At 38.7% G+C, this 12,801-nt stretch overlaps 1 protein-coding gene across 1 annotated transcript in view; it reads left to right on the top strand.

Annotated features, from left to right (window-relative positions):
- The window catches only part of TADA2A (transcriptional adaptor 2A), a 46,070-nt gene that overhangs the window by 24,976 nt on the left and 8,293 nt on the right, over positions 1 to 12,801 (top strand). Inside the window, exons 7-10 of the mRNA XM_079724782.1 lie at positions 773 to 845; positions 6,685 to 6,748; positions 8,096 to 8,139; positions 11,386 to 11,496. Coding sequence (XP_079580908.1) covers positions 773 to 845; positions 6,685 to 6,748; positions 8,096 to 8,139; positions 11,386 to 11,496 — 292 coding nt within the window. The remainder of the gene's footprint in view (positions 1 to 772; positions 846 to 6,684; positions 6,749 to 8,095; positions 8,140 to 11,385; positions 11,497 to 12,801) is intronic.

Raw genomic sequence — 12,801 nt, 5'->3', positions numbered from 1 at the left:
TTTATGAAGAATGATGAATGTGCATGAAAACTACATGTTCTTCATTCAGCCATGGAATTAAAAGCCATGTGAATGTAGTCACAAGTCTCTTGATGTATCACCTAATCCGCAATTATAGTGCTCTTGGAGGTAATTAAAGTTTAGCAAACTACAAACAATTTTGCTAGCCACACCCAAGTCAGCATTTTGTTCATGGCAGCTGCTGTTGTAGAGCTACCTCAGAGATACTACCCCTACAGATTGCAGTCATTGAATAGAACATGAACAAATCTACCCATTGAGCTATGTAAGCAATATTATGGGATAAATAGAGCCCTAGATGGTGGTAAAAGGGTAGATGAATTAATGCAGACAATTTTCTTACCTAAATATTGGTTAGGCCAAAAAGTTCTTTCAGGTTTTTCTGTAAGATGTTACGGAAAAACCCGAACGAACTTTTTGGCCAACCCAATACTCGAAGGGCTAGTAGGAGTTAGATTTTCTTGAGTTAGATTTCATGAACAGACAACTTTTAGTTTTTAGAACAATACGTTTGGCTTTATTCCTGGACTCATAACTTTCTCATTTTTTGCCGTCACTGCTGCCTGAAAGCCTCTCAGTTTTTTCCCATGACTTATTTACTTATGGCAGTTGTCCTGGCCTTGTACTCCATTCAGTACTTTTTAGCAAGTGTTTGTTTATATATTTGCCATTTGCTTCTAAAACATGGCTCCTGTAAAGGCATTACTCAAAGCTGGTGGATTTTAGATGGGAATTTTTTTTCCCCAAACAGGAGTTTGACAATTATGCAGAATGGGACTTGAGAGACATTGATTTTGTTGAAGATGACTCGGACATTTTACATGGTAACATTTTATTACAGCCAATGTTTTTATTGATTGCAAACTGTGATGACACTGTATTGGGTGCTAGAAATATAAGAATGAATGAAACATGTCTCCTGCCCCTTATGGGACTCAAATTACAGTGGTTAAGCTGCTGAACTTACCCTGTTGCTGGGATTTGACCATAATGAGAAAGATCATTTGTGATGATGGTGAGAATGTTGATCATATAAGGGTAGTTAGGAATATCCCATCCCTTGGACTGTGTGAGCTTTCTTTTGGCTGAGATAAGCCTACACTGAGGTAATTGGTTAAATGGCCCTCACTGCCTCTTTAAAAGAAAGGGAATCAGGGTGAAGACCTTGGGACTTCAATAACAACTGCTGATACTAGATGTTCACTATAATTTGTTACCCAAAATTTCCCATAGCAGGGGAAAAGAATGGAAGTTCAAGAGTTTTTAGACCAAGATTAGAAATCTCTTGTTTCTCAGAACTGTTGAATTTTTAGCACTTCTGAATTCTCATCTAAGATTAACCCTCTAAGGATTTATGTCAACTCTTTTGTTATAACGTAAATGGCTAATGCCAACAAGGCTTTTAAAAGTGGATGGTTAGACTTTCAGTGAATGTCTTTTTTTCCTTCTTTCCATTTTCAGTGAACTACATATTTTAAATAATCCCCAATCTTCTGTTTCATTTCAGCCCAGAATTGAGGGTGAAGCAGTAGGTGAATAATGCTCCTTTGGTTTCTGTATTTCCTAAACAACATCTTCATTGCTTTTCTTAAATGTATATCCCAGGTAGGAAAGGCAAGTTAGAATCCTTGTTGAATTTTAAATCAAGTTTTCATGTTGCATTAACTGGTCCTCTGTCACTTGAAGGGGAGTTTTATTCTTCTCTCCGTAGAAGAGCTGACTAGATATTTGTTACATCAGATCTGGGACCAAGAAAGAGTCCTCATAAAAATTTTACCTTTAGAGTTTTTTCTCTACATATATCTTGAGCAGTTTTCTTTGCAAAATTTCATTTCTCTTCTCCCACACAACTTTAAGGAAAGTCAAAGTGACGTAGATTGAACTAAAAGAGGAAAGCTTTAAAGCAAACTGCTTTAGCATTCACTAGAGCCATTGTGTTTGTTCAGTCTTCCATGTCAATCTCTGCTTTTCAACCCTGATAATTCATGTTATTGTCTATCCTCACCTCGTGTGTCATTCTCTTGAAGGCAGTGTGCAGGTTGCCATTCAGTATTTCTCATCATACACACCAGCTTTGATTAAAATGGTATTGTTTCCTGGCTTGTACCTTTCTTATACAGAATGCAAAAAAGCAGTTTCATAAATATCATTCTTTTAGATACTATTCAAAAGTACTGAACTTTTGGAAGTCAAAATCTCTTATATCAGTCATGGCTCAACTATGTAAGGGACTTGCTGAATCACTTCTCCAGGCCCTAATCCAAGGTCTTCATTCTTAAGCCTCAACATTATTAAGAAAACTGTAGTAATGGTTGGTATTTAATTTCACTCTTCATCCTGTGTGGAAGCATGATTTGCAATTTCTGCTGGTGCTCTTATGGTCCTTTCTGTAATTAAGTGAGGGCAAAAGGAAAAAAAATCAAAAAGAATCAACTGATTAACAAGTTTTATTTCAGTTAGCATTTCAAACCTATAACATACTTTAGTTATTTGTGTTCTTTCTACAGTTTCTGCAGCCTTTTAAGTTATTTGATTCTAATTCATTTGAACTAAGAATCAGTTATTGATTGTTATACATAAGTAGTTTTAACAGCGCTTATATAACAATCCCTGCCTCTCCTTTCCCTCCCTGTCTAGTAGTGAACTGTAAGATGTTTAGATGGGTGCTTTTTAAAAGATGATAGCATCATAAAGAGGTTTGGCAGGACTAGAGATCAAAGGGATGACTTGCTGGTGCCACAGAGGGATGCTTTGTTTATGGCTCTGAGTTCTCATATTAGCTCCTTTGGCAGTATGACCCACTGTCCAGTTGGGCACATATTGTTCCAGCAGTTTCTCCTGGAACTCTCAGTGAAGGGGACTAGGAGCCTAAGGAAACTAGGAGGGAATGAGAAGGAGCTTTTTATGCACACCTAGAACAGAAAGAGGGGCACATATTTTGTGCACATCAGGACAGTGATTCAACCTCAGGCTTGCTTCTGAGTCACTGTGATCTTGGTCAAGTCCTTGGAATTTTGCATGCTGTTTCTTTGTGTCCCTGGCCAACAAAGAACGGATGATGCTGATTAGTCAGGGTGAATGTCTCCAATGAAACGTGGTACATAATTCAGATTGGTGTTATTGCCATTCCATTATACCATTATACTCTTAATATTACTGAGCATTAATAACATTCCTTTTATGTTTCCTCACTTATAACTACTGGAAGGAAGTAAACTGTTTGACTGGGCTTTGTATCCCATCGCCTAGAAAGATTGCATCTAGAAAATTGGGTGATGCCATGAAGCTCTTTTCCTCACCCAAGACTTTTGCTGTGATTTATGGAATTTGTCTAATAAAGGAGGTTTAAATGGTCCATTATAGAGGCCTGGGACACAATGGAGGGACATGTAATTACATTCCACCATACCAGAAGTCTTTCAGAATGGGCCCCCAAAAGATATTGCATGTGAAGTAGTGTCTAAGGAAGAAAATAAGGAGGTTCTGAGATCCCTAAATGACACCTCCTAGTATTTTATTGAAATAAGCAGAAATTATTGGTCCAGAGAGAGAGACGCAAAAGACATAACTCGGCACTCCCTGTGGCATGTTGTGGGATGTCAGTGCATACACACAGCATAGTTTCCTTTTCCTTAGGGGACATCGCTCTCCATCTGCTTTCATTTGGGAAACTCTCTCCTAAATTTGTGGACTCTTCTTTCTCAGAGTTTCATAGGTGCTAAGCCCTGCGTGCAGCATCTTGTAATCATTGCTGGCCCATAACCCAGGCAAGCAAGAGGCATCATGAGCTCCTTCCTCTGCACTGGGCCTGTGTTTTCAGCACTTCTCAGGGTTGCACATTAGAGCAGTTCACTCTCCTTCTATTTGGAAAGCCAATTTCAGCAAAATTTCTTGGCCAGATGTGGATACTCCCCCACTTTTTCCCCCCAGATTTTCTTTCTTTGGTCTGTATTGTCAGCCTTTAGAGCCTTTAACAATTAGTCGATCAGAGGTCCAGCCTGGTCACTGTGCCTATTACCTACCTATTGGCAGTGCCCTTCCCTTGATGGTGATTTGGCTGCTTTATGTTTTGGACTTTTTAGACATAAATGCTATTAATAATAGTAGCTAATACGTATAGCACTTACTGTTTGCCAGGTACCATTTAAGTCCTTGACACACATGAACTCATTTAATCCTCACAAAACTCTTTGGGTTAGGTGTTATTACTGTTACCCCCATTTTATAGATGGGGGAATTGAGGAGTAGGAATCTTAAGTAACTTGCCTGAGGTCAAGAGGTAACCTGCAAGTGGCAGGGCCATCTTGAGTCTATGCTCTTAATATTGTGCTATACTTAATGTCTCTACAACCTTGAACCTTTTTTTTTCTTTTTAGATCTCACATTTTTTATCTTCTATAGCTTAACCACATTCCTGAGAAGTGGAAATAGATATTTTCCCATTCTACTTTCAGAGAAATGCACAAAGGAGTGAAGTGACTTGGCTAAGGCTTCCTAGTTGCTGACTTTTAACCATTAGGTCACATGGTTGTCTTTCCTTCATAGCACTACTTGTGTACATCTCGGCCAAAATCTTTGGGGGGGAAATGACTTTTAAAAAGCTTTGCTTCTGGGGAATGCCTGAGTCACAGGTTTGTGCTTGTGTGCTTGCAGTAGGGATTTTGATTGGCTTCTCTGCAGTTAAGGCCTCTGAGTAGGTTTTCTTGCCAAGCAAGCAGCAGGTGCCTTCTGTCAGGAAAACAGAAACATGTTGCCAGCTATTTTGAACAATGTTAGAAATACACTGCAGTGGGAAGGAGCTGCCTCTGACTTCTGCCCACTTCTTGAAATATTTTAAGGCCAGCCGTTTGGAAACTTTGTTATCAGTCCCCAATGTGGTCACAGGGAGACTAGTCATCCCCCAAAACTGAGATTCCAGAGGCCTGGCATCAATGGAGAGGTTATGGGTGCTTTGGGTTTGTTTGTTTTTAAGGAGCTCTGGGTCTTTGCCTGCTTTACTAGACCCTCCACTCACTTTCAGTAGAATATGAACCTGTGATTCTCTTTCTTTCAGTGTCTGCCTCATTTCTGTTCTGCCTGCTGTGCTGTGGTCCTCCCTGGGTTATTCATGCAGTTAAGATCTTATAATCAGTTGCTGCTATCTGAGTGTGCTTCATAAAGACAAGGGAGAGCCTCAACTATGAATTTTTCTCTGGGAGAATTCCAGTTCTCCCACTTGTTTCTCTGTGTTCCCTTCCTTCCCTTTGTTCTCCAGGGCCAGTTGTACAAGTTTAAACTACTGAAATGATCAAGCATCAGAAGCATTTATCAGCAGGATTTATTTATAGAGTTTTTCTGTAACACAGTCTCTTCAGTTTTTTTTCTGTTTAATTAAGTCATTCCCGCACAAATCTCAAGAAACAACATGATAAGTTAGTGTCTTAGAAAAATTACCGAAATATTTTGTCAAAATTAGCACTAACTTCCACTGGATCTTCAGGTAGTTTCTTTCCTATTGAACTCATCTTATTATTGAGTAGATAAACGAGATAAGGCACCTAAAGAGCCTGGAACGTGATAAATACTCAGTGTATGACAACTGTTTACTTAGCTATTTTATTTGCTTCTCTTTCTGCCTTGAACTGTTGACGTCCTAATTTCTCTTTCTCATAAGAAGTAAAGGTAGAGTCCGCCATAAAACTTGTACTTGGTTGTACTGCATGTCAGAGACAGTCCCTCTTCTCCCCATGCCTCCTTCCTCTCCCACCACACAGTTATGTAAAGTGCATCTCCACCAGCACAGCCTTCTAGAGCCTATCATTCCCCAGCAGTTTTATTAGGAAACACTGGCAGGGTATGGGGCATTCTGTGGTACCTATGCTTCTATATGGAACACATGTAAATCAAGAAAGAGTTCATTTATAGAAAGAGTTCTGCAACCTGAAAAAATGTTTGAAAACCATTGCGTTAAATCTTGGACCTGATATTATTGAATTATTTTTAGCTTGTGGGCAGTTATGAGGAAAAATGAAGTAATGTTGTTTAAATTTTTGAACTTGTTAGAAATGAACAAAAGATCCCTGATAGTTAATACTTCTTTTTTAATACTTAAAGTTTAAAAAGTATTGCAGTCATTCATCTCTTCAGGTCATCCAGCTAGAATTTATGTTATTTTTATCTCAGACCCAAGGGAGAATGGCCTGGATAAAGTATTCCTGGTCATTTCCCAGTGATTGAAGTTATATACAGATGTAGTGCATCTGCTCATAGCTCAGCATGTTAGATTTTGGTAGTTCTTTCTTCTAATCTGAAACTCTGACAGATGTAATTTCTAGTCCATGTGTTACTAAAGTTCAGACTCCTTGTTGAACTGTTACATGAAAGCTAATAATATAGATAGCAAAGCATGGTCAAAAGAGGTGCTCAGGAAAAAGCAGAAATTGTTATCTATAGCGTAATCCCATATAAACATATACTTAGGAGAAAAGAACTTTACTGTAATTTACTGATACAGAAATTCACTATCCTAGGGTATTTTTGTTTCCAAGAGACAGATTTCCTAGACCAGTGAGTGTGGAATAGTTAGCAGTATGAGGTTGAAAGTTTAGGACAGCTTGGGCAAAAGATTTCTTCCTGTCTTGGCTTTATTTATATGTAAGGGTTTGTTTGTTTGTTTGTTTATAGCTCTGAAGATGGCTGTAGTAGATATCTATCATTCCAGGTTAAAGGAGAGACAAAGGCGAAAAAAGTAAGTCTAGAAAACCATCCTGCCTTCTTTTGGCTTTGGACTATTGACCACCTATAGCCCATAAGAACAAGTTCCACTTGTGGCTCATCTTAGGACCTTGAGGAATACACTTAACCTCCTTGGATCTCAATTTTTCCATCTGTTAAAAGGAGATAATAATACCTCTCCTTTTCTTGCTTTTTAACCTCCTCCTTCCTTACCCTTTCTTGATGTTTTGGTGACCAATGAATAATATGGATACACTGTTTTAAGGAAAAAAGGAACAAGAAAAATTCAAGATATTATTAAGTTGTTACACTTAATAATGCTCTATTCTAACTGCTCAGTTTTTATGAGAAGTCTTTTATGTACAAGGATTTCAAAGAAATTATGAACAAGTTTCAGTCACTCTTGGTTATTCCTTCTCTTTGCAACAGAACAAAAAACATACATTGAGACTGAGAAATTATGGATCCCAAACCCCTATTGGATTACAGAGACTTTAACAGTTCAGAGAAGGGTATGCGGAGGGTGTGTGTGTATGTATGTGTAGGCATGTTACCATGGTGTTAATAACTAGAGATACAGTGGCATCACAACAAGAAAAAGGAATGGGACTTGGGAGGCACTCTGGAGGGACCAAGACATGATCTAAAGGAAAGCTTACTCTCTGCGTGTCTGTAGTTAGCTTCTAAGAAGCGCTGAAGATTACCCAGCTGTTCTTGTGAGAAGCTTCATTGCTAGTCATGAATACCTCCGGTATAAATCAGAGTTTCCAGACACGTAACTCTGCATGGTTTGCCTAAATTCCGTTTTGCTTAAAACACGGAATTAGAGCTAGACAGTGTTGTAGAACTCAGTAGTTGAGGTCGCTATTAGATCTTATGCTTTATGATGACCTTCCATTAAACATGCACAAGATTTATTTCAAATAGCTTCAAGGCATTCTGCGAATGTACAGTTGTAAATGTTGAGTATGTGATCACAGATTTCCCTTAAACGGCTGTTCTCAATTATCATTTCCCTAAGCTGAATAGATGATTTTTATGATATGGACACAGATTCCCTTCTGTTTCATCTTAAGTTACAGACATGTGTTTTTCACTATTTGTGAGTGCTTATTGATCTGTTCATTCATCCAGCAGATAGTTATTGAGAATCTACAGTGCCCAAGGAGAGGAAAAATATATGATGCTTGAGAGCCTGAAATTGTGCTAGAGACTTACTGACCTGCAGAACTTTGTGGGGAGTGACTTCTCTGGACCTCCGTATTCCCCCTTGCAGTGTTTAGGATGTCTAATGAAAGCTGTGTGTGGAAAACATTGTTAAATGTGAAACTGATTATCATATATATGTTTTTCATTCTAGAATTATAAGAGACCATGGATTAATCAACCTTAGAAAGTTTCAGTGTAAGTATTAGTTTTCCTTATTTTAAAATTTCTCCCAACATTATTGAATAGTTTTAAACAAATCATTTATGACAGTAGTTCTTAATCAGAGTTGCATATTAGCATCACCTAGGAAGCTTTAAAAAATGCTAATGCCTGACAGTCACCTCAGACTAATTAAGTCAGAATCTCTGGAGGTAGAGCTACAGCATCTGTATTTTTTTAAAGTCTTCAAGGCAATTCTGTTGCATCGTAAGAGTTACAAACCATTAATATATGGTCAGTAACACTAGCATGAGAATTCTTTTTTTTTAAAATTAGTATAGTAATTAAAGCATGAATATTAATGGATCACTTTCTGGAACTGGATAGGGTTGTGTTTTGGAATTATATGTTAAACATAAAATAATTTTGACCACCAGGTTGTGAAAATATTTTTATGGAAAAAAATTAACAGAAAATGATAGCTTTATTTTGCATGGTCGGGGCAAACAAGCAAGAAAAGACATTAGCATTGTATGATGATGAAATAAACTATGATTTTTAAATGATTGCTAACTTTGACCTTTTAAATATTTGGCGATAACCTATGCTGGGCGGAAAGAGTCTCTGTACTTTTTCTTCTTCTACACTGTAGAGTTTGTTCAGAACATAAGAATGATGATATCATAATAATTGCAATATTTATATATGTTTATAATAGTTGTATGTCACAAGACTTTTTCTTTTGTAAAAGTACCTAATGATTGTGCTTCGTATGCTAATTGATAGAATCTTACAGGGTTTGACACTCTGTGCCAGGAGGGTTCAGGTCAGCCAGTCTTGGGTTAAGTATCATTTAATAGAGTCATGGTGGGCTTCCCTGGTGGCGCAGTGGTTGAGGGTCCGCCTGCCAATGCAGGGGACATGGGTTCGTGCCCCTGTCTGGGAAGATCCCACATGTCGCAGAGCGGCTGGGCCCGTGAGCCATGGCCGCTGAACCTGCGCATCTGGAGCCTGTGCTCCGCAACGGGAGAGGCCGCAACAGTGAGAGGCCCGCGTACCGCAAAAAAAAAAAAAAAAAAAAAAATAGAGTCATGTTCATAAGTAGGTTACATTTTATGTCCTTTACTTTTTCGCTTTCCATTACACACATTATGGTGTTTTGACGATGTCACTTCTAATAGTTACATAATATGTTGTATAGATACATAAATATATAATGACATGCTTAACCTGTCTTTTATTATTAGATCTTTAGCTTATTTTCAGTGTTTCTCTAATCATTATAAATAAAGCTAAGGTAAACTTGTTTGTGAATAGAGCTTTGTCTGTATTTAGAATTGTTTTTTTAAGATAGATTCTCAGAAGTGGAATTAAATAGGTCAAAGAATATGATTATTAAAAATGCTTAACACATGCTGCCAGATTGTTTCCTAAAAGATGGTTTTATCAATTTATATTCCTTCTAGCAGTATACAGTATTGCCTATTTAACCTCATCCTCATCGAGAGCTGTGGGTTTGCAAAAATAACCCAAGGTCAGATCTCCCTTGCCCTTTCTGTAGACAATAATTGGTCACGTTCTGATAGCCACAGTAGTGGGTTCCTTTGTCTGAATTCCTGGGCTTTCCACGATAGGTCAATTGATTTTAACCTTTACATAGTAGACCTTGACTCTTGTATAAATTCTGTTCTCAGCTGGTGGACAGAGGTCAGTTTAGCCTCTTTATTCTTTTAACTGTATTTCTTACATACAGAGCTGAGAGGAAGCTCTGTTGCTTCCGAGAAAGAAGTGGTATGTGCGTTGTGGTTTGAGAGGTCTTCATTTGCCATTATACTGAATGTACGTGTGACCTTAATATGTAGGCATAGGAGTTTTTTTCATCAAATTAAAAACTTTTACTCCAAATGTTTCTGTATTATCCCTGTAGAGGGGGGCGGGGAGTTGGGTGGTGAAAATAATCAATTTGTGGCTGCCCATCAAATCAGCTCCTAGAATTTGTGGGCAAGAATTTCTCCTGCAAAGAAAGAGATTCATCTGAAAAGAGGACTTGATTTAAGTAACTGTCATAAGTGATAGCCTGTATCTTTAGCCTGAGAGTGGACAGAACTAGCCTAGTTACTCTTATTGAAATGACTGAGTAGCAGTTCGAGAGTTCCCGGCCGCTCCAACCTACCAGTTACTGTTGGTGGGTTTTACTAACCATCTTTTTGCTGGTAGCTCTTTTTATTAGAAGTTTGGTCAGTAGTGATCCTCAAAGTTGCTGACCCATATGGGTATCCCAAATGGCATATTTGACCATTCGCTTCCATCATCGTTACTAAAATAAAACTTCATTAGTAGTACATTAAGTTGTGGTACCTAATTAAGTTTAGAGAAAGGCAAAATGACCCATGTAGAAAGTGAAGAAATAAATGCCTCATTTGAGGATATGTAGTTACAGAGATTTTTATTTTTGGTGGAGCGTGCCAGAGATCACACTTTTTCTAGGCTAATCTACCTCTTCTAGATGAATTAGTCTGTCTGCACTTCCCTTGTTCTGCAGAAGTTCTTTTTTATTTTTTATTTTTTTAAATTTATTTTATTTGTTTATTATTTTTGGCTGTAGTGGGTCATTGTTGCCATGTGCAGGCTTTCCCTAGTTGCGGCGAGCGGGGGCTACTCTTCGTTGCGGTGCGCAGACTTCTCATTGCAGTGGCTTCTCTTGTTGTGGAGCACAGGCTCTAGGCGCATGGGCTTCGGTAGTTGTGGCATGTGAGCTCAGTAGTTGTGGCTCGCAGGCTCTAGAGCACGGGCTCAGTAGTTGTGGTGCACGGGCTTAGTTGCTCCGCAGCATGTGGGATCTTCCCGGACCAGGGCCTGAACCCATGTCCCCTGCGTTGGCAGGCGGATTCTTAACCACTGCACCACCAGGGAAGCCCTCTGCAGAAGTTAATACCAGAGATTTTGCCCCACAATGTTTCTGAGAACACATGATCTACTCATTTTTCCCGTTACTGCCAGTACTTCCTGCCCTTGTATAGATTAAGAGGCAGCAAGGTGTGGAGGTCTCCAGGGTGCTCAGCAGTGCAGATGCTCTCCAGTGATAACAGCCTCTCTGTGTCATAGTCACTCTGATTCTCTTATCATTATGATTAGTGTGCTGCATTCTTAGCTTTCCAGTTTGCTTCCTGTCATTGGTAAGTTAGTCATATGAGGTTAGGAATAATGTTCTTCCATTTTACTTCTTGTAAAAAAAAAATGCAGAAAACTTAGAGATCTTTATATTCTTTGCTTTCTCTGTAGTAATGGAACGGCGGTATCCCAAGGAAGTCCAAGACCTTTATGAAACAATGAGGCGATTTGCAAGGATAGTGGGGCCGGTAGAACATGACAAGTTCATTGAAAGCCATGCATGTAGGTGGTTTTTTAACCTTGAGCAAATATTTGTGTGTATGTTTTTATGTAAATAGGAGAGATAATGGTGTGTTTTATGTGAAGTTCTGTAAATACGTGGATTTTTTTGTATTTCTTCCACTTTATTACTATGAGATTAATTTGGGACTTTGGGGGTGGGAGAAGAGAGCTTAAAAAGCCTAGTGGCTTGTTTTCCCCTTAGATAAACAATAGTTGAGTAGTTTTTCCCCCTTTTTATTATGGGAGTTTTCAAATACATGCAAAAATAGAGATCATAGTATAATGAACACCCCTGTGTCCATCACCCAACTTCAGCAATTATCAACACATGGGCAATCCAGTTTCATCTTTACCACCCACTCCCCTCCCATCCTCAATCTGGATTATTTTGAAGCAAATCATATTATTTTGTTTGTAATTATTTTAGTATTAAAACTAGTTTTTTAAGTGGGGACAGAGGTGGATGGCTCATCGAGATAGTATATAGTACTTCCATCATTTTCTTGCCTTTTTCCCTGAGAGAGCTCTATCTAGTTACCATTTGATTTCTCACTGTAAAAAATTGAAGTTGTTAAGGCAGTAAGGCCTAGACTATAAAACAGTCTGGACTGGGGGGCTAAGTCTATACCTTTACTCATGAGAGTCAGGTGTTTGACCCCCAAGTTTAGTTCTGGGAAGGTACTTCATGAAGACTGTTATCCTGTACTCATCATGCACACATTTCTTGCATGACATTGTAGGCATGTATCTGAGCCAGGTTGGTTGTCCTCACCAGACACCCTGTTTGGTTGGCATTCTTTGTGTGATTTATCCTGGGTGATTTATCCTTCACTTCCTGTCCCAGTTTGTGCCATCCTTGGTTTATGTGTCAGTCCAAAGAACAACACCCCGTGGATTGTCCAGGTTCTTCCTTCATCCTCTGTTTCAAAGCACCCAAATTTGAATGTTCTATCGCATAATAACCCAAGCAGTGCAACCTGATCTGTGTGCTCAGAGGAGGCAGAAATCTTTGGTTTATGGAAAACACAATGCTCTTTTGTTCCTATAGGAGAAAAGCTGTAAAGAAACTATCTGGGACTTGAAGCACAGAGCTTTTGTCCTTCCCTTGCAAAAGGGCCACATCAAGTAATACCAGAGACAGGTTTCATAAAAGAATTTGGTTTTGTGACTAGAACTTTTAACAGAGAATACATAGAGCAGGGAAACTTGGTGGTTTAAAAAATTATATTCATTACTTCTGTAGCTAAATGAATTCAACCAGTTCATTATACGTTTTCTAGGAAGCAGCTGGAGAGAGAAGCCAAA

This window comes from Hyperoodon ampullatus, assembly GCF_949752795.1.
Source record: "Hyperoodon ampullatus genome assembly, chromosome: 19".
NCBI classification, from domain to species: Eukaryota; Metazoa; Chordata; class Mammalia; order Artiodactyla; family Ziphiidae; genus Hyperoodon; species Hyperoodon ampullatus.
Note: the sequence above shows the minus strand (reverse complement) of the source record. Positions and strands in the feature narration are given on the sequence as shown.